A 26,896-nucleotide genomic window follows, 5' to 3' on the forward strand; every position below is an offset into this window, starting at 1 on the left:
AAACAAACCACTTATCAACACTACCATCACCATCATTACCTGAGGAGTGAGGAGGACAGTTACAGGAGTGTAGGAGCCAGCTGACGTGAAGTGAGTAGCATCAACTGCCGCCAACACAGCCCGGCACTCCTCAGGCAGGGCGGCCACCAGCTTCCACACCAGCTTAAGGGGCGCGTTCACTTCCATCCTGTGTGGCTCTAGTGTCGGCTGGAAACGTGGCACTTGTTCTTGGTGCCACCCTGCCCCCTGGTGTGTAGTGTGGGAATTGTGGGTTATGCAGGTGGTGTGTGGGGAGGATGATGAAAAATGTTGATATGCATGTTGGAAGAGAATCAATTGGAAGGTTGAGTAAATAGTGTGATTCATATGTAAGAAGAAAATGGGTAAAAGAATATGGGTTATGCAAGGTGGTGTGTGGAGAGGTAGATGAAAGTTTTGATGAGTGTAAATAAATGGAGGAAGGGAATAGATTGGAAAAGTAAGTAAATAGTGTAATTAAGAACAGTGGATATGCTCATATGGTGTCTATTATTTTGTATCACTTTAAGACTTTTCTATCATGGATGCTATTTCTTTTGACTAATCTGAAAGAATATGTGTTATACAAGACAGTGTGTGGAAAGACAAGGATGAAAAGACATCAATAAATACTGTCACCTAAACTTGCCTGTACTGAAACAAACACATAAGCACACACACACTCAGTACTCCTGTAGGACGCACCTGAAGGAGTCCATGGCCAGTGTGTACCAGCAGGTCTGCAGCGCCCCCAATTGGTTTGGTCACCACGCCCACCAGCCCCTTGCCCACGCCACCCACCACGCTGCTGGGTGTCACCCCATCACTCATCAGTGCCTGCATGGGCTGGTGTGCCAACCCCCCAATGGCACCTGGAGGGAGGGAAGGAAGGGCAAGGTAAACGCTGGAACTCCCTGCCTGGTTCTGTATTTCCTCCTTCCTGTGACTTGAACTCTTTCAGGAGGTTTTGGGACTGGCACCTCAGTGGGCCTTTTTTTTGCTGCTTTTGTTTCCCCTGTCCTGTGACCATCTTACATAAAAAAGGAAGAATAAAAAGTGTTCCATGTTTGTGATGAAGCTTTGTGTTTTAGGAAGTGTAAGACTGATTTAATGGCTGTAATTTTTGTGGTGCAAGTGAGCTGAGGAGACTCTCCTGCATTCATGGATTTAAAAGTGTTTTTTAGTGCAAATATGACTTTCTTTTCATGTATAAGAAGCACCAAAGAATGTTACACAATGCTGAAAAAATAGAATCAATAAAGTAAGATGAGTGAAAAATGCTTCTTATCATAGAAAACTGCTCTTGTGAAATATTCTAAAAGGCTCAGGAGAGAATGCCATTAATACTCCTGAGTGTCAGTGCTGCACCATGACTCTCACCCAGAATGGAGATCCCGAAGGCAGACAGTCCCTGCGTGAGGCCCTGCACCAAGCCAGCTGGGTGGTCCCGTCGGCTGGCCTCGCTGCGGCGGGCGTGGTCTTCATCCAGGGAGAGGCGCTCCATGTTGCGGGCCACCGAGCTGGCCAGATTGGTCAGGGACACCACCGTGCCTGCGGGAGACACCACAGGATTAGTGCACTGACCTGGACTGCTGCTCCTCTGTGTGGCCACTTCTCTCCTGCCACCTGAGGGATGCTGCAGGAAGTGTGGCTCCTTTCTGGCATCTCGACTAACTCCTTTGCTGTGACAACTCCTAACGAGCCAAAAGACAAAAACACTGATTTCTGATTGTTTGAACTCATTTCCATCATAAAAAAACACTCTTGACTACAGACATGCAGAGAGGCAGACAAGTATGACTGCCACAGTGGCACAGTACCTGCAGTAAGGTGTTTCACCAAGGAGAGGGAGCCGTGTGTCACACCAGCAATGAAGGCCCAGGGACCCTGCAGGATGCCCTCGTATGGCAGCTGCACAAAGTCCCTCACGCCCGACCCAACTGTTCGGGCAAATCCTCCAGGGTTCCCAAGGAGGTCCAGGGACCCCACCACCCAGCCGGCCCTCATGAGTGCCCCCGAGAGGTAGTGCATAGCCAGGCTGTGGCCCAGGCTGTAGCTGGTGGTCAGCACCTCGGAGCGCTGGAATTGGCCGAAGTGGAGCGGGGAGCGGTCCAGCGCCACGTAGATCTTGACGGAGGCATGCACACTGAGCAGGAGGGAGACCGGCTCCACTGTCAGACTGGAAATGTGGACCGGCCGCGTCATGGCGTCCGATATGGCCAGGATATGTTCTGGCATCCTCATGACGACCGGCAGGGCCTCCTCCTCGTCTTCCCGCCGCTCCCGCACATCCCGGACCTTCTGCCTGGGCAGTGGCAGGAAGGAGGAGAGGATGTCCATGAGGGAGTAGAACACGGCATCCTCAGCGTACAGCACAATGGGCTTGAGGCGGATATGGACCGAGTGGAGGCAGTTTCTGGTGGGCAGCTGCTCCAGGACCAGGGTGAGGGTGAACAGTGCGTTGTTGTGGGAGATCTGTATTGCCCTCTCTATGGGGTCCAGTGGGGACAGCCGGGGGGCAGAATTGGGGTCCTGCCGGATCAGTATCACCGGGAAATCGTACTTGCCACAGATGTGCAGCTGGTTGTCTATCTGGACGTCCCCCACGAACAGCACTACCTCCACCTGCTCCTTGACGCGGTAGTCCAGTGCACGCAGCTTTTCCGTCAGGTCAATCTTTGGCCTCAGGCTCACAATGAAGTTGTCCAGAGTCACCCGCAGGATCTCGGAAATGTTCTCCTGGTCGCTCACGTCGTCCTTCAGCACCAGCACCACCTGCGTGCACATGAAGGCACAGTACACCACAGTCGTCGTCTTCTCTGCCTCCTCCTTCCTGGCAGGAACCACCTCGGGGGCCACCACCTCAGGGGTGCCCTCCTCCTCTCCAGCCGTCCCTTCCTTGCTGCTTGTCTCATCCTGCGGCTCAGGCAGAGCGGCATTCTCCATCTCCAGCATGACGCCTTCCTTCTCCTTGATGGCCCGGCCCTTGTTGGTGGAGGTGGCCACGCGGCCCTTGGAGGGTTCGGCCGCTATCCTGCTGCGGATGTCCCTCGCCGACACCTCCACGCGGCTTACTGGGTCAATGAAGACATGTGAGGTGTGACCCACACGCTCCATCCTCACCTTGACGTCGCCGTGGCCCGGGATGCTGACAAACTGGTCGTACTGCTGCTGGATGTCCACGCCCTGGCTCCACAGCACCTCCTCTGTCTCTGCTGGCCAAGGATTGTGTGCCTCAGTTTCCCACAGTAACACTAATGAAGGGTTTACATTGAGTTAATGTGTCTGATGGGGAAAATGGAGCTTTGTAAAAAAATTACAGAAACTCCACAATAAAATTTATAGAATGAACATATATGATGGAAAACCAACAAAAAAAACAGGAAATCACAAGAAACAAGAGGCAAATGAGAATAGAACTGACTGAATAGAAAGACCGAAAAAAATAAAATAAAATCTAGACAACAAAACAGAACAGACAAGGAAAGAGAAAAAAAAAGGAAAAAAAAAAAAGGAAAATACAGAAAACAAAAGAAAACATGAAGCCAAAACACAGCCTTCCTTCCCCACCATTATTGAGGATGTCTGGCTGGGAGAAATGGAGGCGAGGGAAGGTGACAGTGCTGGACAGGATCTCGGGGAACCTCTGGGACACGTAGGGGAAGGTGTAGTGGACAGACTTGCACGGCGGCACTGAGGGCATGGCGGCAAAGGTGTCCAGCTCTTCCTCCATGATGCCTTCCTCCTTAGGGGAACTCTGACCTAGAACAAGATAATTATTTTTCATTTTTTTTCTTTATATTCCTTTCCAGCAAGGACCGACATGGCTGAGTGTGAAGGATGTGTGTGTGAGTAGTACTTTGTCTTGGCTGCCTTGTGTGGGGTTGCCGGCCTAGTATATAGATGGACTTATTTAAGATGGATTCAGGTTGAGAGTCACAAACTTGCTCAACAAAAGTTCCACTCAAGATTCCATTCCTTAGAGATAACCGTTCAAAAGCAAGTTTAAATTAATGCATAAAAACCTCACAAAAAAAAACATGAAAGAGTTATGAAGGCAATAAGCCACTACAATGCAAGCCAAGACTCAGACTCACCAAGAATCAGCAGAGCACTGGTGTTGTTGTGAATCACCATCTGGGGTGCCGGGTCCTCCTGCACCACCATCTTGACCTGCCCCTGGTGCTTGTGGTAGGTCAGCAGAAAGGAACGGTTTAATACTGGTGCCATGCTGCTCCTACTGGGGAGGGTGAAGGTCCGGCGTTGGTCAGTGGGCATGTCCTGCACCACGATGGGATGTGCCTGGTACCCACTCTGCCCTATCTGGACACAGCAAAGTTCCTCGTCTGAGCTGGACACCCCAGCGTCCCTGAGAATGTGCCACAGCAGCAGGGGTGTCTCCACCATGTCCCCGGCGCTGGCTTTCGGGGCAAGGGGCAGTGCTGGGAGGGAGACTGGGAGCTGTATCTTGTTCTCCCCAGCATAGACATACATGGAGCGCACAGTGAGGGCCTCCGAGGTGTTGTTGGCAATGGAGTACGTCGGCAGGAGGTGCATCACCTGTATGTTCTCCTCGTACCTGGACAGCAGTGTCATGAAGAACACCTTGTCCTGCGTGGGGATGCGCAGGCACGTGTAGCCCTGCCGAGGTATCCGCCCCTCAAACTTCAGGCTGTACCAGCGGTCCTCCTTTGACAGCTGCAGTGGGGAGGTGTGGAAGTGCTGTTCGTTCTCTGTCAAGCCAATGGTGAACAGTCCCTCCAGCTTGGGGGGAGCAAAGACTGCCCCGGGAGGCACAAACCAGCAGCTCTGTGCGTCAGCCTCCTGCAGGATCACCTCCACCCCTGTGTGGTTAACCAGCAGCGCCCACGGCCTGATGTCCACCACCAGGGTGTTGCAGAAGGGGTGTAGCGCTGAGAAGCCCACCTGTGGAAACACACACACACATGCAAACATCTCTAAACCTCAACTGGCTTCTCTTCTGTACTCTTTCTTTTGAAGGAGAGATGATGAAGAGACCTTTCTTTCTTGAATTTTTTCCCTTGAAGCTTTATGGATAAAATTGCAATAGAAAACATAAAATTCTAAGACACAGTTGGGAGCAGACAATATAATAAACAAAAGATACTTAAGCAATAATTCCATGACTAAAAAAAAGCAATCTGAGAGGTCACAAGTCACAACAAGCCACAACAGGCCACAACAAGCCACAGCACCACCTCCTGCAGCAGCCACCTTCACCACATTACCTGGAGGTCAATCTTGGGCTGGTCAGCAAAGAGCACATCGCCCATGAAGTTAGTGGAGTCAATGTAGGGCCAGCGATCCTCGGGCCCCTCAAAAAGCTGGTGCAGGCAATGGGAGATGTCCACCGCCTCCTGGCACTGTGACAGCCTGATCTGAGGACCCAGCGAGGTGCGCCAGTTTAGTATATCGCAGCCAAGGAGGAAGAGGAGGAAGAACACGGAGAAAGGAAAGGAGGGGAAGATAGCAATAAGTTTAAGAATAATACCCAAGGACCACATTACATCCACCTGTACAAATTAGGAATTGAAGAGCCTAACTTAACCTAGCCTAACTTAACCTGTATAAGCTACGTACTTGAGACTACATCACAACCACCCTGCTTCAGTACTTACCTCAGAATCTATATAACCTAGTACCAAGAGCCTAACCTAACCTAGCCTGCTACCAAAGAGCCTAACCTAACCTGTACAAACTAAGTGCCGAAGAGCCACACTAAAACCAGCTTGCTACAGTACCTGGTCAGACATGCTGCGGGTGAGAGGGATGGGGGGGCTGGACACCTCAAACTCCGGGTTCAGCTGGAAGGTGAGGTGATGCGCTGCTGCGCCATCACAGTGCAGGGTGTGGGTGTTACCGCGGCCCTTCACCACCACCTGTAATACACATATGAGTCGTTTTTATTTTTCCTTACTTCTGTTTTTTGTTTGTATTTTTTTCTTAAGTTTTTATTTTCTCTTTTGTGTTTTGTTTGTATTTTTTAAAGTTTTTATTTTCTCTTGTGTTTTGTTTCTGTTTTCTTAAATCTTTATTTCTTCTTACTTTTGTGTTTTGTTTCTATTTTTCTCAAGTCTTTATTTTCTCTCACTTTTGTGTTTCGTTGGTATGATTTCCTCACAAGTAATTATAGATGAGTGGAGTGATTCATTTTTTTCCTTTTCCTTATTCCTACATCTACATATCTTGTGTATTTTCATGTCAACACACCAATGAGCTATCTTTATTTTCCCTTACTCACGTTTTGTTTCTCTGATTTCGTAACAAGTCTTCGGCATAAATAATCATAGAAAGAAGTGATTATTTTTCCCTTTCCTTCTTTCTACATCATTACATAACCATTAAATATCGTGTCTTGTGCATTTTCATCTCTAAATATAACTCACTCATGTCCCTTCTTGTATTAATTAACAGATTCCTTTACCTTTAGTCATTCTTTTCCCTATCTCATTCCTAGTCATTACATGTCAACTACATGTAACACCACAACTTCAAGATCTTAATTACAACATATAAATCATTAACATCCCTTCTAGTATTAATAATAGATGTTCATACCTTCAGTTTACTTAAGTTACCCCTCCACTCACTTACAGAGACAAAAATCCTGTAAATCTTCCTGGCATAGCTGATCTAACAAAAGAGTCTGACAATAACCACACCTCTTCCCTCAGTCTCACCTGCATTGTGGTATTGTCCGAGGGGGTGGTGAGGTGCAGGATGAGTGGGCGGGGGAGGTGAGAACGCACCATGTACTGTGGACTGAACACCACCAGGAGCCGCCACACACCACCAATCCTCTGCCTCAGCACCCGACACCAGGTCAAGATGCTCTCTCCTTTCACCTTGAGAGGGATCTTGACCAACACAGAGTCCTTGGTGCGCTCGTAGGATAAAGGAATCTCCCCTGACCACACAGTAGGACTTCCCATCAGCCTCACCCTCACCCCATGAGCGTCTCCCACATACGAGGGCGCCACAAACCGGCTGCGAAGTGCGTGGGTCCCTGTGTGTTTGGGGGAGTCCTTGTCCTTGGTGGTCGTCTCAACAACACGGAACTCCAGGTCTTCCGTGAGGCAGTTGGCAATGGAGAGCAGGCCAGAGAAGGTGATGAGCTTCTGTGTTGGGGACAAGCGCTCCACCGACACCAGGAAGTGGAAGTGACGTCCCTCGTGGTGGATGGTGTGGACCTGTGTGAGGGGATGCTGTGAGGGGGCAGTGTGATGGACTGTGCTACATGTGGGATGCCTGTGAAATGTGATGCTATGTGGGAAATACTGCAATGCTGTGAGAGTCTGAAAGGTGAATTAATGGCAAGTGTGATACTTACAACAACTACACAGGAAGCAAAGGAAATGAATGGTTACCTGCGGCCCTTCAGATTCAAGGGAAAAGGGGTCACACCACTTCCACTTGCCACCCTCCACACACGCTTGCAGCCTCGGGGGCAGTTTGTGGCTCCTCCAGCAGTAGAGGTGCAGGCTGCGGGAGGCCAGCAGGATGCTCTCCTCCGTGCCCACCTGGCCGAACCTGATCGTCTCCAGGGTGTCGTTGCAGATGAGGTAGTTGGTCATGAAGATCATGGGGGACTTCTTGACCAGGTTGGTGTTGGGGCCGCCAGCCACATCGCCCACTGTCTCTGAGACCTGCAGCCAGCCCTCCTGCGCCACGTTGAGAGTGTGGATCACAGACTGGTTCACGTGGACGAACATTGGCTTCACCGTGACCACCGAGTCCACGCAGGCAGGCTTGTCTGGGCCCTCTGCCTCCTGCCGCACCACGCTGCCCTCCAGGAAGGTGGGCTCCAGCAGGCAGCTGTTGGTCAGGAAGGAGTAGCTCAGCACATCCATGCGCACCGACCCACCGGCCTGTGTGTGCAGCGCCTCCGCCCACACGTAGCCCCGCAGGAAGGCATTCTCCAGCGTCAGGGTGAGGAACGGCTGCTCCTCTGGTGCCAGCCTGTCATAGGTGAAGAAGCGCAGCGCCCTTGGCAGCTTCTTGCCCGTCAGCGCCAGGTGGCTCAGCAGTGTGACCTGCACCTGCCCCAAGTTGACTACGGCCTGCGTGCGGGGCAGCAGGTCCACAGAAAACATGGAGTCCACCCGCATGCAGGCTGCTAGCGCCCCCGGGGACACCACAATGCGGCCATCGCCGGAGTTGCTGTCATCCTCGGAGAAGTCAATGCAGACCCTCCAGGTGGAGGAGACGGCGATGTGTTGCTTCTCGTAGAAGCTGGGCAAGTCCAGCTGGCAGAACTTGGACTCTGAGAGCTGGAACTGGCGGTAGGTGATGAAGGTGTCCCGCAAAGAGTCAAAGTACTGCAGGGCGCACAGCACCTGCTCCTTGGTGTCTGCCTCACCCATGCTGCTGTACTCTGAGGCGGCCACGAAGGGCACCGGGTAGATGTCCACCCGCGTGAGGGTACGTGGCTCAGGGTAGCACCACACCATGGTGCCGGCCATCTTGTCAAACACCACCTGGTAGGGCTTGGGGTCCTCCAGGGCCAGGCTCACATACTGGAAGATGCCGGCCCGCAGGTCGTCCTGGTACAGGATGTCATGCTGGTGCTCCTCCCTGGCCGGGGCGTGCCACTGCTGCCCTGCGGGCTGCCCCTCAGCCCCCGCCTGCAGGAAGGGTAGCACATGGTTGTACATGTCCATGAAGCAGAAGAGGTGCTCGGGCCCCAAGTCCACTGTTAGGATCTCCGTGTCCACGCGCACCTCCACGTAGGGCTGGGTGCTCCACTGCAGCCACAGTAGCTTGAACTCCCCCGCCACCGTCCACGGCCGCAGGAATGGCTGCAGCTTCTGGGAGTGGTACACCGTCTTCAGCTGTAGGTCAGAGATGTCCACCGTAGCTGTGATTTCTGAGATGAAGTCTGGCCTGGCCTCCTGGCCCTGGGTGGCAGGCGAACGCTTCCTGGACGTGGCAATGCAGAACTTGAGGGCGGAGACGCTGCTGTGCACCTCACTCTTGGCCTTGTGCTCCTTCACCACCTCCCAGTTCACGACGATCTGGCTGGTGACGAAGGAGATGCTGTCCAGCTTCACCAGGGCCTGCCTCAGCCTCTCAGGAGAGGAAAGCTCTGGGGTGTGGGGCTTCTTGTCAGCCAGAGGGGAGCTGGGCCCACTTGTGCCTGTTCCCAGCACAGCATCAGGCAGCACCTTCTTCAGACAGCTGAACACGTGGTTCACCTGCTGCCACCGACTCTCACTCAGAAAGAACCGCACAGGTCGGCCCACCTCCACACTGATGCAGCCTGGGAAGGGGAGGGAGCAGAGGTGAGGGAAGGCTTGCATGCTGATTACAAGTAGTTCATGGTGAAGGGAAGGATATGATAGGAAGTTTACATGCATATAGTAAAACAATCACCTGCCACTTCACCTCGCCACTGTCACCATTACCTGGCTTGTGGAGGAAGTCTGTGGCGGAGATGACAAGGAGGGCGGGTGGTATGCCAGTCTTGGGGTGTGGGTCTCCTGGTTTGGTCTCCAGCCACGATGTTGAGTAATCCTCAGGACACGGCAGCTGCTTTACCTCACTGGCTGAAGAGATGAGAGAACACACACCATATCACAACAGACAAGTGGATATAGGCATAGATAGATGAGTTTATAGACAGATTAAGGGTTCAAAATTAATAAGACAATAGGAAAATGTCTCACCTTTCACCGAGAAACCTTTGAGGACGCTACGAAGGATGAAATTGAAGCAGGAGATATCGAGTTTCTGCTTGAGAGGCTGGCAGGAGAGAAAGGCGTGAGGCTGTGACACCACCACGTACAGCAGGGGGAGGATGCGAGGCTGCTGTGGGTTGACACCTCCTCCCTCACACACTGACCCTTCCTCCGAACCCTCATAGCTGTCCAAGGAGAGACTTTTCTTTTATATGTACAATGGGATCCAGCTTAGGGCAACAAAACGGCTGAAAGAAATGCCAAACAGACAAAAATAAAGGTCACTACAGTCAAACACACTCACCCATCCTCGATCTCCTTTTCTGAGGGCGACTCTGAATTGGTGTCCCCGGCAGGGTGGCGGTGGCGGTGGTGCGGTAGCCTACGAGGGGATGGTTCACTCTCGGTGGACGCTGCCTCTGCCACCAGCTCCCTCTCTCTCTTCCTTGCCCGCTGCTCCAGTTTACTCCTCTGCCACCCCTGCCATACACAGCAATGCCTTCATGTGTGTGGGAGATGATGATGAAAGAGAGATAGATTGAAGGATAGAGAGGCAATTCATTCACGAGTGTTGATGTGTGTGTGTAAGAGATAAGAGATGATGAGAAGATGGGAGAACACATCACATTGTAGATGGATAGATAGATGGATAGATGGATGGATAGATTAAGGAATGAAAAGAAAGGAAATTAGGAGCATAAGGGCATGGAGAGATAGGAGACGAGGAGACAGAGAGGATATGTAAATAGGTATAAAGATAGATAGGTAGATTCAGAATTCAAAACAAAGGAAGGCAGGAATATAAAGGCATGAGATAAGAGAAGTGATAATTGAACCAGAGACTCAAATAAACCAGCCAAGCAAACCCACACTCACCTTGACACTCATCCTCTGTCCGTCCTCCAGCACACCACGGTCGAACACACTTGCCGTGATCTTCCCTCCAGTGATAAGCAGCTCCAAGGGTACAAAGGAGCGGCTCACAGTGGTGGTGGTGGTGGATGCAGTAGTGGTGGTGGTGGTGCTTCCTCGCAGGCCCACTAGTCCACCCTTGGCAAGCTCCACTGAGGAAATGTCGCAGTCCACGCCGCTGTCTGCCATATCCTGTGACTGCCTTGTCCTGCCACCCTGCCACCCACGTGCTACCATTTCGCTGATCAGACTGGGGGAGGGAAGGGAAGAGGACGGAACATTAGGGTATATATGTATGTATGATTAAGTGTGCCTGCTGGACTGAAAGAAAAGGACTGAGGGAGTAAGGGAGAGAGGGAGAAGTGTAAGAGTGTCCTGTATGTATGATCAGAACACCCAGCCTTGTGTCCTCACCTGGTGGTATCCTGCACGATATCCTGCAGGAGGGCGACCTGTGGGAGGCTCAGGTGCAGGTCAATGTCTGAAGTTGCGTTGACCTCTAAGGAATGACCTGCCACTAGAATACTGCGTGATGCTCCCCCTGCCACCTCTTCACCAACAATTGCTTCTCTTCCTGGGTTCTCTTCCTCTTCCTTGCCCCCAGCCCCTCGGAACACGATGGCTGGCGCTGCAATTACCCGGCTGTCAAACCTGAGGGGGGAGGATGAGTTAGGGGCAGAAAGAGACAGAGTGAGAGAGGGAGAGAAAGACAGAGAAACAATGAGAGGGAGAAAGACACACAGAAACAAAGTGAGATAGAGATAGAGAGAGAAAGAGAGACAGAGAGAGACGAGGCAGACAAAAACAGAGAGAGAGTGAGAGACAGAGAGACAGAGTGAGAAAGGGAAAGAAATAAACGGCAAGAGACACAGAAACAGAGTGAGAGAGAGAGAGAGAGAGAGAGAGAGGGAGAGGGAGAGGGAGAGAGAGAGAGAGAGAGAGAGAGAGAGAGAGAGAGAGAGAGAGAGAGAGAGAGAGAGAGAGAGAGAGAGAGAGAATCATTTACCTGGCCAGGAATGGATGCAACACAACATCAGTATTCTTGTTGTCTAGCATGGGGTCATAATTGTTCCATTCCAGGGCCGGGTTCTCCCCCATCACCCCAAGCCGCTCCCCAGACGAGCTGCGAGGCCGTCCCCCCTTCATGCACACCAGCTGATGCCATGACCCTGCAGAGAGTAACATCTAGGAGTTATGTACAGAATAAGCTGGGTAAGTTTTATTCCATCACGTCAATTTGTGTTATGAGCTTCTAATATGCTGCTAAGTCTTAGGGTTTATGAATATTCTGGTAAGTTGCTTGGCTAATGTCATGGCCTTAGTGTGGGTGTGATTCATGACTCAGGTACAGGATAAGCTGGGTAAGTTTTAATCCATCCCCTCACAAGGCTCCACCAGTGATGCCAAATGCCACACTGCCACCTGACAAGCAGCACACCCACCTGTACTGGCACTCAAGCCCAGCACGTCAATCTGGTACTGCCGGTCCTCTACCTCCGAGCCAGGGATGCCGAGGATCCTGGCCCGCTCCGCCAGCTGGAAGATGTCGGGGCGGATCATGATGCGGGAGAGTGGGTTGTCCACCTGTGGAGTGACCACCACGGAGTCCAGCTGGAGGAGGAACATGTTGTGGATGGAGGGGTCCTCACTGGAGGTGTCACGGGCGGGGAGCAGAACACGGATGCTCTCAGTGTGGAGGTAGACCAGTGGAAGGGTGTGGTTGTTGATGTTCATGCCCAGGGGTTCCTTGGCCACATTCCCACCGGTGTGGGTGAGCTGCTTGGGGAGGTGCAGCTGCAGCCATGGCTCATACACAGAGGCAAAGATGTGCAGGGATGCAGGGAAGCACACACAGTCGAAGGGTTGGACCCGAACGTCTATCTCGCTGAGGTAGTGGTCTGGCATACCCACTCGGGGCAGACACCTGCGTGGGACACAAGAAACCAACTACTGACTTGTACACTGGAGCAACACACATTTACAAGAACTGATCCTGACTGACAAGGGATAGACATCTGACAACTATCATCTCATGCACCAACAGACACTGCCTCACATCTCAGCTTCTTACAGGGGAGAGCAAGCTAGTCTGACCAGCTACAGAGACCAGAACACAGAAGGACATCTCTCTACAGCAAAGCCTCACCTCTCGTCACTCATGTGCTTCTTGATCAGGTTGTTCCAGCTGGAGTGAATGTTCTTGCACAGCGCCGTGGTGAAGGTGAGGGAGAGGAACCCGTGTGGCTTGGGCTGCTCTGCTGAGGTGCTGGGTGTCTTGGTGCCATGGTGGTGGTGGTGGTGGTGGGGATCAACAGTGCCACTGCGAGGGTTAATGACCTTCACGTCTCGGGTCAACTGGTCGCCGCAGGTCATCACCACACCCTCATGCTCCCCAGCCACCCAGCTGTTGCTCCTGACGGGGACAAATGGATGGTTGGCAATATATTCATGTGAAAAGTGAGATGATAATAATAATAAAAAAATACAGCACACTATTGCATTACAAAGGACAAAGACACACCCTTTAGTGAAGTGCATGATGCTGAATGCTGTCACTTTGGCCTTCACTTTGGAGTACACTTGGTGGAGATCAAGAGCCATAGTCAGGTCCTCCATTTCGGCCCTTAGCTTCCTCATCTCCCCAGCCTCTCTGGCGTACAGGGAGGCCGACACACGCGCCACCGTCCACTGCACCCAGGCCGTCACCAGGGGAGTGCTGCTGGTCTGTGCCTCCATCTCACTCACCACGTGTACTGCAGATGAGGTCACAGTGATTAGTTTAAGGTTATCACTGGCTACTGTGTGAAAAAGGGCATTTATTTAGTCAGGAGGGGCACTGGCTTAGGGCAACAAAAGAACAAAAAATCAAGACCCACTGAGGTGCCAGTCCCAAACAAAAGGTCAAAAGAGTCATCCAAAATTGGAGGATAAGTGTCTTGAAATCTTCTTGAATGAACTGAAGTCAAAGGAAGGAGGACATACAGAAGCAGGCAGGGATTCCAGAGTTTGACAGATATGTGGCGAGGGTTTGAGTGTTGAAAAAGGTGATCTACTGTTTAGTAATGATGTGTTTTAAGTGTCAGAACATCTTAATGTTATCTTGTGCTGTGTAGACAGGAAAATGAGTGGCAAGGGTTTGGGTGTTGAAAAGACAATCTAATGTTTATTAATGATGTGTTTTAGGAGTCACAGCACCATTGTGTAAACTGTGTAGGAATGGTGTTGAGTGACGAGGATCTGGGTGTTGAAAAAGAAGGTAACACTTATAACTCTAGTATGGGTTATGTAATTGATTTGTATTAGAAACCACAATAACACAGGATCATCTAGCACTGCATATGGGGGGGCCTCAGGAGGATACAAAGGTTTACTCACTAAAAACACTTAATATACTGCTTAAGAACCCAATCATGAACAAATATTTGACTTAATACACTTATCAGAACATAACATTACTACTTGGGGCAACTGAGCAATTATATCTAAGTAATATCAAGTTTATAGACAAACTGAAGCATGCTAAGTGTAAACAATATACGCACCCACACTTTTACTTCTCTCGTCCTCTATCTCCTCCACCTCCGTTACCAGTAGAGTGTTGGGGTCAGAGCCGCTGTGCTGCAGGGGCTTGGGGGGTGTTGTGTGGTGGGTCTGGGACTGTGGCGGAGGTGGAGGTGGCGGGGACATCACCTGGTTGGGCTGCGAGGAGGCTTCAGGGATGGTGGCTTGGGGGATGGGTGTGGATGACTTGGAATCTGCCTGCAGGATGACAGAGAGAGGACAAAAGTTTGGTTTACAAGTGGGTTGCAGTTTATAAATGAGTTATGTTACTAGAAATTTATTTGTGGATTAGTGTCAAATGTAGGGCTTGAAATGCTTCCACCTAATATACTTTTCTATATCTTTCTGGTAGTTTACGAGATGTCCATTCATAAACAAGAATCCGGCATTTATAAATCCAAATGAAGGATAAAACTATTGAGTGTGTAACTCTGAAAACCATATAAATCAATATTCTTACATTCCAATTTGTCTGATTGATTAAATACATCCGTAATAATCCACACAAAATCTATCTCTAGGTTTTTGGTTAAACTCAAACTGTGGCAACAAAGAAATCAGATAATTAGTGTCAGTGTGTGTGTGTTTGTGTGTGTGTGTGTCCTCATGGCTCACCAGGTCCGGGGATCCTCTCATGAAGTGTGCAGCCAGCCCCAGCAGGCTCTCCACCACCGTGGCATGACTCACTACCTGACTGCGGCTGCCACAGAAGTCCAGGGGAGACATGTCAGTGTGGATCACAAGCCCGAGTTGACTAAGAGAGGGGCCCTGTGGAGGAACACACGCACTGGTTAACCCTTGAGGTATTACTAAGAGTAGAAACAGAACTTAAGACTCTAATCCCTTCAAAACTGCAAGGGAATTACTGTTTTCTGAAAGATAGAGAAACACACACACACACACACACACACACACACACTCTCACTGTGGTTAATTTCTAAAACATTACTAAGGATGAAAACAGGAAGCAAACACTTTAGTCCCTTCCAAATTGTTAAGAAATGACTGTGTTCTGGTGAGTTATGAAGACTTAGTAGTGACCTGGTACTTGGTGGTGATGGCGAGTGTGGCGGTGGTGTTGACTGGCTTGAGCACAGGCAGCTTGACGTGTTGGCCTGCCCCGTGCAGGGTGTAGATGCTGAAGCTGCCCAGGTTAAGAGACCACGGCAACTTGTCTCGTTCTGAAGGGCAGGGGAACATTGATGCATGATGAGATGAACTAAAACACACACACACACACACACACAGACACATGTAATGGAATCCTATTTTAGTAACATCTTTTAAGTAAGAAATAAATAGACTTTTCTATTAGTTGTGATGCCTCAAGTAGCCTCCTTCATATTCAAGAGAAGCCGCTTCAGAGTTAATTTATCAGATGAACAAAGAGACACTAACTTGACAATGTTGCTAATCTGGGGCCTCTGACAACAAATGGGGAGAGTGTTCCATCATTACCTGTAGCCCAGATCTCCCCCGGCAGGATGACAGGCACGTCGTGGACATTGTGCAGCAGCGACTGTTTCTGTGCAGCGTTGTGGAGCAGGACGTGAGGCAGGCACAGCACCAGGGTGTCCCCCAGGGCAGCCCGTTCGCTGCGGGTGAGGTAGGTCCGGTGCACGGCGTTCACCAGGCCAGACTCGGATGCAATGCCGAGTGGCGTGGTTGGTAGGAACACCGTGGCAGAGTCCAGGTCAATGTGCACCAGCAGGCGACTCAGGACAGGGTACCACCACACGAACCTCTCCTTCCATGACTTGTGTGGGGCGTCCTGCAGCTCCTGGGGCACATGGAGGAGGCCCCTGCTCTCTGTCTTGGCCTCAGAGAGTGTCGCTGTTGAGGACTCGACCTTCGTCACCTCAGACTCTGTTTCGGACTGCTTCAGCTGCACCGGGCCGACGCCACGCACCTCCGAGATCTTCTTGAGGAATACCATGTCAGTGAGTGCCTCATTGTCCACCTTCCTTGGGGAATACTTGAGCCACTGCACCAGCTGTGGGTCCAGCAGGAAGGCCGTCTTCTTCATGCCCACTGTCAGGATCCTGGGGACGCTCTCATCACAGTCGTCTTTGGGGAACTGGAAGGCGACCTTGACGAGTTTGTCCGACACAGAGACAGTCTCCGGCAGTAGCACCTCCAGCCCTGGCTTGTCCTCCGGGCCAGACACCAGGAGGCACAGCAGCTCCCCGTGAGGCCGGCGCAGACCCACTGTCATGCTGCCGAGAGTGGCCATGCCACCCCGCAGAGACGGCGTGTCACAGGTCTTGGCTTCCACTTTATGCACCCTCACTGCCACCACTGGCAGCCCTGTAACATACCACACTGCATTCAGGCACAGCAGGGAGACAGCAGATGAGGTGGAAATGGGTGGATGTGGGTGAGTGGGATGGTTAACGTTATGATGGTGTGGGGGATTCACATGCTCATTTCACTAAGCCAGTAGTCAAGACATCTACAGACATTTTGAAGAGCAAGTTTTCAGGGCATCATGACGTGTGACCCAAGCAACCAGGAGCCTTTATGAAGTGAGGCCTTCCTGGTTTGATGACCACTTGATGAAGCCCTCATCACCTGAGTACCTGCCACTTCAGCACCAAACGACCACCTTGCAACAACAACAGTGAGAGTAAACTGAAACTAGTGACAGGCTGAAGACAAAAGAACAGATGACAGGACTCACTGCGGGCAGAGAGAGCGTCCTCCACCAGCGAGTCTTGGTGGAGCAACTGGGGCTGTGGATGCTCCTCACACCAGGACCGCCCCAGCCACACCAGCAGCTGCAGTTGTGGTGCGCTTGCCTCCACACTCAAGGCATCTGGAATGGATTGCATATAACAAGGTGGATGCTTAAAAAATAGATGGATAAATACATATATCTTTTATATTTCCACTTAAACTCCAGCTTTTAATGAGTAACTTTTCAACACTTCAAAGACACAAGACTTGCCTCTACACTCAAAGAAGTCACTAAAAGAAATAAATCAACAAATCAGATCAAATAAAGAAATAAATAAAAAAACAGATTCACTTGAAGTACAAGCATTTCCTTTTCCATTTCTACTCAAACCTCACCTTTTTAACCCTTCAAAACCACAAGACAACCCTTTACTCTCCCAACACACACACACACACACACACACACACAGGCCAGGCAGAGAGACGCCACACAGGTCCTGACTCACCAGCCTGCAGAAAGTACTCATCACGTGGCTGGTGAGGGGAGGACCAGTAGAGAGGCAGCAGCAGGCTTTTGTAGTACAGGGAAGGGGAGAAGCCATGAAGAAGGGTGACGCTGCTGGCTTGGTACTGCAGACTCAGGCAAAGATTGTGGGCCTGCGGGGAGAAGGGAGGGTAAGGAGGTTGTTGTTGTTGTTGTTGTTGTTGTTGCTGTTGTTGTTGTTAAAGTGTCATCCTCATCACAAGACCTATTCAAGCTTATAACTGGAATATTTTACAGGGAAGAATCAACATCATTACCACCTCTGTCATTATTATCATTTGCTTCTTATCCTCATCACAAGATTCATTAAAACTTATAATCAGAGTCTTGTAGAGGTAGGATCATCAATATTACTACCACCTCTGCCATTATCATCAATTAATTCTCATTCTCATCACTAGAAAGGAGACCAAAAAATAAAATAAACTTACTCAATTCCTGCCCACCCCAACTAGGCAAAACAATAACTCGATAAACAAACAAGGCAAACAAAACAAAACAAACCAAGAACTTGACTCAAATCCCATGAACCCTAACTAGGCAGCAACAACTGATTAGAGACACACACACACACACACACACACACACACACACAGAGCAACGTACAGTGACAGTGAGGTGTGCGTGGCAGTTGTGCAGCATGGCGGGGGACGGGGGACGCAGGGTGCAGGCGGCAGACACCAGACGTTTGGGGTACATGGGTCTTGTCCACTCCAGATCCAGACGTGACAGTTTGACTTGGACGCGGGGAACCGGAAGCACCCTCGCCATGCACATTTCCCCACAAGCCTTTCTGTTTTTCTGTGGGGTGTGGATGGAGAGAGAGAGGAGAGAGTTAAAATATAGTACAACATGAAAACTTGTCACAGTTTCTCCACAGGGCAACGTAATCAAGGATATGCTCATTTGGTTTTTATTTGAATTTTTGTATGGTATTTTGTAGTTGAGTATGCATACACACATACACACTAGAGAAAAAACTAAATAAATACAAACAGAGAAACAGAAGCTAGATAAACATAACTAGTACACACACACACACACACACACACACACACACACACACACACACACACACACACACACACACACACACACAAAAGGAAAAACAAAAATGCAGACAGAGAAAGAGAAGCTAGATAAACACAACTACACACACACACACACACACACACACACACACACACACACACACACACACACACACACACACCTTCCTCCTCTTAGCACTGACAACATTCCTCATATTGATGGCCGAGTGCTGGGCTGTGTGCACCACCACCAGCGGCTCCATCAGTGTCAGCAGGTAGCAGCGGGTGGGAGTGTTGGCCTCCAGCACCGCCACCTCCTCCTCACTGGGTGTCGGGAGGGGTCCTGGGGGCTCCTCTGTGGATATGGCAAGGCTGTCATGGGAGCTAAAACACATACATACATACATACATATACCAAGGGTGGGTAGCCAAGACAGGGTATACATCTTTCTCATTCACACTCATTCACACCCCTTGGCCCTTGGTGGTGAAGAGAAAGTGCTCCTGCCCGCACTTTATGGGGTATTAACCACACACTTTCGACAGACTGATGAGCTAAAACTACTGGTAATATACAAAGAATGCAGAATATACACTGAAGGAATACACACCAAAGGATTTCTTTATTTCTTATGAGAGCATCTGGTGAAATAAACACAAATAAACAAGAACATAAGGAGGAAAAGGTGACAAGACAGTGACTCACGGTTAGGTGGGCTGGCGTAGGGTGGGTAGTCATGCTGGGCCAGGCTGTGACTCACTGCCTCCAGCCTGTGATAGAAGCCTGAGGAGATGTTGACTTCACAAGCCCCGACCACCATGCGACACAGTGCCCTCTCGTTCAGGTTGCTGCAGGAGGAGGGTTAAGTGTGACGGTGAGTGAAAGATGAAAGCTTGCTGTGTTTGGTGGTACATGAACAAGGCACTGAAGACTGGGGGAGTGTTCGCAGTGACAGTCTGGGTGATATGATAAGTTTTGGTGCCATAAGAGCAGTCACATGGCACTGAAGACTGGGAGAGTGTTAGCAGTGACAGTCTGGGTGATACGATAAGTTTTGGTGCCATAAGAGCAGTCACATGGCACTGAAGACTGGGAGAGTGTTAGCAGTGACAGTCTGAGTGATATGTTAGTCTCTAGTGCCACATGAACATTGTCACAAGGCACTGAAGACAAGAAGAGTGTTAGCAGTGACAGTCTGGGTGATATGTTTGTCTCTAGTGCCATATGAACACTATCACAAGGCACTGAAGGCTGGGAGGGTGTTGGCAGTGACAGTCTTAGTGATATGTTAGTCTCTAGTGCCACATGAACAGTTACAAGCCACTGAAGACTGGAAGGGTGTGTCTAACATAGGCCCCACCTGTACTCAAGGTCACTGCTAATCTCTGACAGCTTTTCACTGCTGAAGTCCGTGGGCAGCTCCATCAGGTAAAAGTAATCCATTGCCACGGCTCCTGTCCTCGCCAGCAGGTTGGCCTCTGTGGGAGTGAGATTAACTTGAAAGAAAAGGAAACTTCAGAATAGCATAACTATGTGAAGTGTATTTATTTCTATGTATTCTCATCACTACTAGAAAAGGCAACTTCAGAACAGCATAACCATGTGAAGAGTATCAATTTGTACGGATTCCAATCACCAAGCCTTGATTATGAGGCACTCGTATCATTGTAATGTTCATGTTAAGTGAATACTCTGGAATATGGGCAAAGAGGAGATCTATCTATCTATCTCTATACCAGGCTGGCAATCACACACAGGCTGACCAAGACAAAGTACCACACACACACACACATAATATTAGATAATGAGGAAGTCCTCACTCACTCACACACATGTAATATTAGATAATGAAAATCCTAAGTTGTTAAGAGCATCACCTGCATTTTTCACCTGAGATATTGCCTTCTATAAATCTCAGTCACAAAGGTAAATAAATCAGAGTGTACATAAGACGTCCACTGATTCCCAGCCCATCCTACCTGTGGCTTCCTTGGTGTGTCTGTCCCAGGAATATTTGTAGTCCCAGAGCTCTTGTGACTCCATCAGCACCTGGGGGTCAAACAGGGAGTGGGCCAAGTATTCCTGCCCCTCCTGTCCCACTGTCAGGAAGGATGGCGACCCCTGCACTGCCACACTCTGCTCCTGTGTGCCGGAAACGCTTCCCTGTGTGTGAATGTTGGTGCAGGTAAATGTTTTGTTTTATGATGTGTTGACAGAAGGAAGTGTTCTTTGATCGAAAGAGTAGGAAAAGTTTTATCGTGTATGCTGTATGGTTAAAATACCTTATACATATTTACATTATGAAAAGGTGTTATTTTATAGTCTTGTTATTCAAAATTTGCCATATTTTTTTTGCATTAGTTAAAAGGATGTATTTATCCATTCAAGCATGCTAACGACAACACCAAACCACATTCTTGCTAATACCTGAGAAAGAACACTTGATTTACTGCTTCTCTTCACCACATCACCACAACATATCCCCTCATTACACCACCACAGCACATCACCACCAACTTCCTCACCTTACTTCACTACACCTCACCTGACCTCTCACCACACCACACCACCACTCACCTCCTGTATATCAGCAATGCCACAGATACAGAAGCCCACAGGATCCACAGTGAGGGAGGATATGCCAAGCTGTACATTGCTGGCCTCCATGCCCCTCACCACCACCGTCACAAAGCTGCCCTGGTGCTCCACGCGAAGGAAGGGAGTAAAATGCATCTTGGTTGGGCCGAAATACCCACTGTCTTGCACGGATTCTGTCAGCTGTTGGAGGGGGATGACAGTGGTTTAAGAGGTGTAATTGTTTGTTTAAGGTGGTTTTTGTTCTGTTTCTTGTTGGGAATGAATGTGGCTTGGTTTGTGTGTGGGTTTATTTAGGTCTGTTCTGTTAATCGGTGGGAATCAATGTGGTTTATGAACGATGTTGGTTTATCCTGTTACTTATATATGAATGACACACAAACGCTAACATCAAATGCCCAAGTATGAAAATAAACAATACATATACACATACAGACACCCACCAAACAATGACCACAAGTCCACAAGTATGAAAATAAACAACAAATAAATACACAAATTCACCAAACACTAACTTTAAAGGTCCAGGTGGCAGTCTCCACATAGATGCCCATGTGGAGTGTCTTGTGGAGGCGATGGCGGTGGGCGGACAGGGTGTGCTCCTCATCGTCCTCCCAGTACACTGGCAGCAGCGCAGAGCCGAGGGACCACGCCCAGGATGACCACGACCCCTCCTCCAGGGACGGGTCTGCGGCACCAACCGTGACGGGTCAAGGGTGAAGTGTGAGAAAAAAAATAAATAAATAAGATAAAATAAATGAATAAATAACTATCAAATAAATGAAAGCTGAATGAGAAGCAGGGAAAACAATATAAAAAGGATGCCTAACAAAGAAAAATAAAATGATATGCAAGAAAATGACAAAAACAAAAAGAAAAAAATGACAAGCACATAAAACGAGAAATCAAAGAAATAACAAAAAAAAAAAAAAAAAAAAACAGAAAAAAAGGGAAAACATAAAAACAAAGAAAACAAGCCTACAAAAACAAACAAAACCTACTTAAAGACCCCCTCAAAACACACCAAAACAGACCCAAGACCTGCATTACTGCCTACCATCAATGAGCTTCCCATCTGCGTCTTTCAAGGGCACACCGGGAGTCTGCTCTAGGTCGCCTGCAGTGCCCAGCTCCCCGTAGTAGAGTGCAAGGGACAGCTGCAGGAGTCTGAGGAACATGGGCAGCTGTGTGTCGGAGAGGCTGAAGTGGAGCTGAGGGCAAAAGACATCATAGCGAGTGCACAGCGGCTGAATGGAGTTGACGGATTCGAACTGCCTCACCACTCGGCAGGACAGGGAGCATCGGTACATCAAAGGCTCCTGTGAGGAAAGAGAAAGGCTTGGTCAAGATGTTAGGTATTTTTTGCTTTGATTCTTCAGTGGCCAGCTGTGCAATGCCTAAGCTTATCGGGTGTATGGTGGTCCATGTGGCTGTTCCTTTCCACCAGTGGCTGACAGGGCTGAGAGTGTGAATGGTGGGTGGGTGAGTGAGTGAGTGTGTGAATGTGTAGTGTTTTGTCTAGGCCACCATGTATAAGATTGCCGGCCTGGTATATAAGATCTCTACTGTGCTGTGTGTTTTTTTCTTTCTCTCTCCTGATCTTGTTAGAATCAGGCTTTATACAGAGACCGGCAGTAGATGGGAGGGCTGGGCTTGAAAGTTCGGCGTTTTCTGTATTCGCTTCTATTGTGTTACGTGTTTCCTTTGTCCAACCCTTCCCCCCTGGTCTTGTTATAATCTGCTAGTTGAGGCTTTGTACAGATAGAAACTGTGAGTGGACCGCCAGACTTGGTTTAAATGTTAGGTCATCTTCTGTGTTCACTTCTATTATGTGTTCTCTCTCACTCCCTCTCTGACAGTAATAATATTCAATTGCCAGTGTCCCAAGCAATTTCAATGACAAATGGCAATGTTTACCTGGTAGTTCTCAATCTTCCCAGAGGCGTTCCTCTTGTCCAGACACACTGTGAGGTCTGTGAGGGTGGCCAGGTTACGGAGAATGAGGTCTTCTGCTGTTAAATCTGAAAATATTGCATCATTACCACCATCTCTATCTTAACACGCCTTATAACACACAGATGGACACTCATGAGAGACAGGAAGACCACACACATAAGAAAACCTAGACAACCTTAATATTGCAAAGCTCCAACACTCCCCAGCCTCACCAATGAAGGCAGGGGTCCATCGCCCGTCGACTGAACGAAACTCCAGCGTCTTCACATTGATGGAGAGAACGATATCATCCTCCACATATTTAAGGACGACGTTATTGCAGACAACGCAGACATTGTTGATGATGCGGTTGATGAGCCCCTGCACGTAGCTCGTTGGCACCTCCAGGTCCTGTCTGTGGGGGTGACGTGGTGGGATTGGAAATTAAGTTTAGGGGCTGAAAAACACAGAAAATTATGTGACTTGTCTAAAATGAAAAGATAGAAAGACATGACTGATGATGATATAGTATAAGCCCAAAAAAGACTGAAGACATGATTGACTGACTAAAATGATATAGGGAGCCAAAATAAACACAAAAAAATATGATTAATTGACTAAAATGATGTAGGGGCCCCAAGAAACAGAAAAAAACATGATTGGGAGACTGAAAAGACATGATTGAGACTAAAATACAGTATAGAGAGCAAATAAGACATTAAAAACATGACCTGACTAACTAAAAGCCAATACTGCAGCTAAAAAAATCAGAAAAAGACCAAAGTGACATCCAAAACAGCTTAGACTCTCACCTCTTCTGCCTCCTCCTGACATCACCAGACTTCGCCCCTGCCCCGCTGTGACTGGAAGACTCTGACCCTGCTGCCTCTCCTCCCTTCAGCTTCAGGATGCACTCTGAGGGTGTGGCAAGGCAGGGTGTGAGGTGTGGCTGTGTGCTAGGACTGTGTGTGTGAATTATCAAACCTTCCATCCTTCCAAAATGGTTAGGTTAGGTTCCATCCTTCCATAATTATTTTTGGTTTGAGGTTGTAAAGATGTGTTGAATTTTAGGAAGTGGTTATGTTAATTAAAAAATGGTTAGGTTAGGTTAGGTTCCATCCTTCCATACTTATTTTTGGTTTGAGTTGTAAAGGTGCGGTGAGTTTTTTGAAGGAGTTATGCTTGAAAAAAAAACTTGCAAATTGAAAGTTCATATATTAGGATGGGCTGTACATTTCAAATTATCTTTTTATTTATATTTGAATGTGTGGTTTTATTATTTTGTCCCCCAAGATTATTACTATTAAATCCAAATTCCATTATAGCACATAACCCACCACTTGCCTGTACCACACACACTCCCTGTTTCACTTCAACAGTTCCAGCCACTACAGCACACACGGAAGGATGCACCGCGACCTACCGATGGTGTTGATGGTGATGACAATGGGCTCGGAGGTGAGCTTGGTCCAGGGCACATGGATGCGAAGCTCATGGATGTGCCCGTTGACGAAGGAGAAGGGCAGACGCAGCTCCTGTTCCAGCACCTCCAGGCGAAGGTCCAGGTTGTTGAATACAGCATCACCTCCCCACAGTGACACCTGGAGGGAATGGACTGGGTTATGGTGCTTTTATGGGGCTCTCTGACATGACCTCCCTTGACGTGAGGTTAAGACTGAACTAACAGCCTTCAGGACAATTTAAGCACCTTCACAGCCACACTTTGAGGGAGTTGACTAGGTTATAGTGCTGTTAAGATGCACTGACACCACCTCCCTTACCAGGGCACTGCTGTAGGTTAACACTGAACCAGCAGCCTTCAGGACACAAGTCAATGCCATGCTTCACACGTCACACAACCCCAGAGCACCCCAGAGGAAGGGTGAGGCTGGTGTCCTTCTGGCCATCCTCACACACACACACACACACACACACTGCTATCATACATACACATTTTGTTTATCTCTATCTATGAAAGACTAGGTGTTTCAATACAGAGAGAGAGAGAGAGAGAGAGAGAGAGAGAGAGAGAGAGAGAGAGAGAGAGAGAGAGAGAGAGAGAGAGAGAGAGAGAGAGAGAGAGAGACTGCTTACCTGTGAGTCCTCAGGTTTAAGATTCTTGATGTACTTGTCCACATAGCTGAGGATGATGGGAGTGATGTAGGACTCAATACGCAGCATCCTTACCAGCCTCCGAGCCTCTGGGGACCTGCAGGTCAGAGAGATTCTTCAAGAGACCTCACAAGATTCAAAGGTAAAGAGTGTGAGAGATTAAGTTGGTTAGGTTAGGTTAGTGCCCTTAAGGGGGTGTGTCCAAGGGCGGGTAAAGCCTCACAGGTTAGATTAGGTTAGTGTCCTTAAGGGAATGTCTAGGGGGGGGGGTGAAGCTCCAGAGTTAGGTTAGGTTAGGTTGGAGAGTTCCCTAGTTTTCATGAATGTCCAAATTTGGCATAATTTTGCTTCCCCCACCTAACACCCCACCTTCCCACTGTGTCCCCACGCTTGTTGGCGACAGAGAAAAGAAGATAGGATGTATTGTGTTAAACTGCAATTTTACCAGTTAGGATAATGTGGATAGTTAGGATAGCGGGGATATGAGAGGCGGATATTCTCTGTTTGTTGACTGTTTTATAGAAATCTTCCCCAAAAGTTGTGTTTTCTCCTTAGACTTTTGATGTGTTCAAATCTGGTTTATTTTGGCCTCCCCTCTCCTTCCTGCCAGGGCCCCAAGCTTGCTTGTCCTGGAGGGGGGCGGCAATACAATACATAAGAAGCAGCTGTTGGTAAGATTCACCATAAAGACACTGGTACTAATAGTCTATCTCTCATACCATTAAATAAACATGAACATACCATGAATAACAAAACTCTTAACATTCCCTGGAGTTCCTCGTCTCATCTCACTAAATAAGGAACAATACACCATCAATAAAAATAAATGACATGCAGGAATGCCCACTCACTCGTCTGCTCTCTATTCCCAGCGGTCAGTGGCCTCATAACACTCTCACAGGTGCAAAGGGCCACAAACACCTCCCTCCCTCAGCTTCCCGCCGCCACTGTTTACCTTTGACGTCAGCTGATGGTGACGTCACTCGATCTTGATCTCGATCTTGATGGTACAGGTGGCACAGGATCACTCCTGAGCCAAGCCTTTGGATCGGCAACTCCTGTAGAAGGAAAAAAAAAAAAAAAAAGAGAAACGAACAGCATCCTCTGTCCTAATTGTTCATACATCTGGTACGCCACATTCTCTCCAGAAACTCTTTCACCGCCTCAATCATCCTTTCATTCGCCTCTCTACACAGTCCCAGCAACAACACCATCCATTCCTTTCCTGCCTTCTCCACTCTTTCATTCCTATCATGCCCTAACTCAGTCAGTATCACTTGCATCATCTCATTCCTGTCTCTGGCATACTTCACACACTCCAGCACCACATGTTCCACCGTCTCATCCTCTCCCATGTCACACATCTGGCACAGTTTGCTGCGGGACTCAGACCACCTGTAACTCCTTGTATTCACATCCATACACTGTGCCCTCGCTCGGAAGAGAAGTCTTCATCTCGATTTCGATCTTGATGCTACAGGTGGCTCGGGATTACTCCTGAGCCACGGGCCTTTGGATCGGCAACTCTTGTAGAAGAAAAACAGACAAAACGAACAGAAAACGAACAGCATCCTCCACAGTAATTATTGTCCTTACATCTGGCACGCCACATTCTCTCCAGAAACTCCTTCACTGCCTCCCTCATCTTGTCATTTCCTTTTCATTAATCTCTCGCAGGCCATCCATGCGATAAAACATTGTCACCATGGAATCATCGTGCCTCCCTGCCTCACTCCTCTCCTGTTCCTGTAACAAAACCGTCACCAAGCTCTCCTTCCACTCTCACACAGGCACTTGTTGTCATAATATAAAA

At 48.9% G+C, this 26,896-nt stretch overlaps 1 protein-coding gene across 2 annotated transcripts in view; it reads right to left on the reverse strand.

Annotated features, from left to right (window-relative positions):
• LOC135091994 (intermembrane lipid transfer protein VPS13B-like) overlaps nucleotides 1-26,063 on the reverse strand; it is a 32,611-nt gene extending 6,548 nt beyond the window's left edge. The window contains exons 1-39 of one of the 2 annotated variants that reach the window (XM_063990106.1): nucleotides 25,935-26,063; nucleotides 25,066-25,180; nucleotides 24,395-24,572; nucleotides 23,784-23,886; nucleotides 23,205-23,386; nucleotides 22,954-23,057; nucleotides 22,094-22,355; nucleotides 21,552-21,724; nucleotides 21,019-21,219; nucleotides 20,421-20,604; nucleotides 19,802-19,919; nucleotides 19,147-19,289; nucleotides 18,623-18,795; nucleotides 18,016-18,210; nucleotides 17,372-17,522; nucleotides 16,870-17,004; nucleotides 15,648-16,496; nucleotides 15,231-15,370; nucleotides 14,805-14,957; nucleotides 14,171-14,387; nucleotides 13,150-13,381; nucleotides 12,775-13,041; nucleotides 12,071-12,552; nucleotides 11,635-11,797; nucleotides 11,043-11,279; nucleotides 10,593-10,878; nucleotides 10,021-10,196; nucleotides 9,705-9,901; nucleotides 9,444-9,584; nucleotides 7,407-9,298; nucleotides 6,720-7,229; nucleotides 5,781-5,918; nucleotides 5,268-5,417; nucleotides 4,116-4,944; nucleotides 3,589-3,780; nucleotides 1,839-3,230; nucleotides 1,399-1,569; nucleotides 724-890; nucleotides 40-246 (exon numbers count right to left, since the gene is read on the reverse strand). In XM_063990106.1, the coding sequence (XP_063846176.1) occupies nucleotides 40-246; nucleotides 724-890; nucleotides 1,399-1,569; nucleotides 1,839-3,230; nucleotides 3,589-3,780; nucleotides 4,116-4,944; nucleotides 5,268-5,417; nucleotides 5,781-5,918; nucleotides 6,720-7,229; nucleotides 7,407-9,298; nucleotides 9,444-9,584; nucleotides 9,705-9,901; nucleotides 10,021-10,196; nucleotides 10,593-10,878; nucleotides 11,043-11,279; nucleotides 11,635-11,797; nucleotides 12,071-12,552; nucleotides 12,775-13,041; nucleotides 13,150-13,381; nucleotides 14,171-14,387; nucleotides 14,805-14,957; nucleotides 15,231-15,370; nucleotides 15,648-16,496; nucleotides 16,870-17,004; nucleotides 17,372-17,522; nucleotides 18,016-18,210; nucleotides 18,623-18,795; nucleotides 19,147-19,289; nucleotides 19,802-19,919; nucleotides 20,421-20,604; nucleotides 21,019-21,219; nucleotides 21,552-21,724; nucleotides 22,094-22,355; nucleotides 22,954-23,057; nucleotides 23,205-23,386; nucleotides 23,784-23,886; nucleotides 24,395-24,572; nucleotides 25,066-25,152 (11,577 nt within the window). In that variant the 5' untranslated portion in view covers nucleotides 25,153-25,180; nucleotides 25,935-26,063. Of the gene's footprint in view, nucleotides 1-39; nucleotides 247-723; nucleotides 891-1,398; nucleotides 1,570-1,838; nucleotides 3,234-3,588; nucleotides 3,781-4,115; nucleotides 4,945-5,267; nucleotides 5,418-5,780; nucleotides 5,919-6,719; nucleotides 7,230-7,406; nucleotides 9,299-9,443; nucleotides 9,585-9,704; nucleotides 9,902-10,020; nucleotides 10,197-10,592; nucleotides 10,879-11,042; nucleotides 11,280-11,634; nucleotides 11,798-12,070; nucleotides 12,553-12,774; nucleotides 13,042-13,149; nucleotides 13,382-14,170; nucleotides 14,388-14,804; nucleotides 14,958-15,230; nucleotides 15,371-15,647; nucleotides 16,497-16,869; nucleotides 17,005-17,371; nucleotides 17,523-18,015; nucleotides 18,211-18,622; nucleotides 18,796-19,146; nucleotides 19,290-19,801; nucleotides 19,920-20,420; nucleotides 20,605-21,018; nucleotides 21,220-21,551; nucleotides 21,725-22,093; nucleotides 22,356-22,953; nucleotides 23,058-23,204; nucleotides 23,387-23,783; nucleotides 23,887-24,394; nucleotides 24,573-25,065; nucleotides 25,181-25,934 lie in introns of both variants that reach the window. The other variant, XM_063990104.1, reaches the window with a different exon arrangement.
• Nucleotides 26,064-26,896: the final 833 nt, after the last annotated feature.

Source organism: Scylla paramamosain, chromosome 39 (assembly GCF_035594125.1).
Source record: "Scylla paramamosain isolate STU-SP2022 chromosome 39, ASM3559412v1, whole genome shotgun sequence".
Taxonomy (NCBI): domain Eukaryota; kingdom Metazoa; phylum Arthropoda; class Malacostraca; order Decapoda; family Portunidae; genus Scylla; species Scylla paramamosain.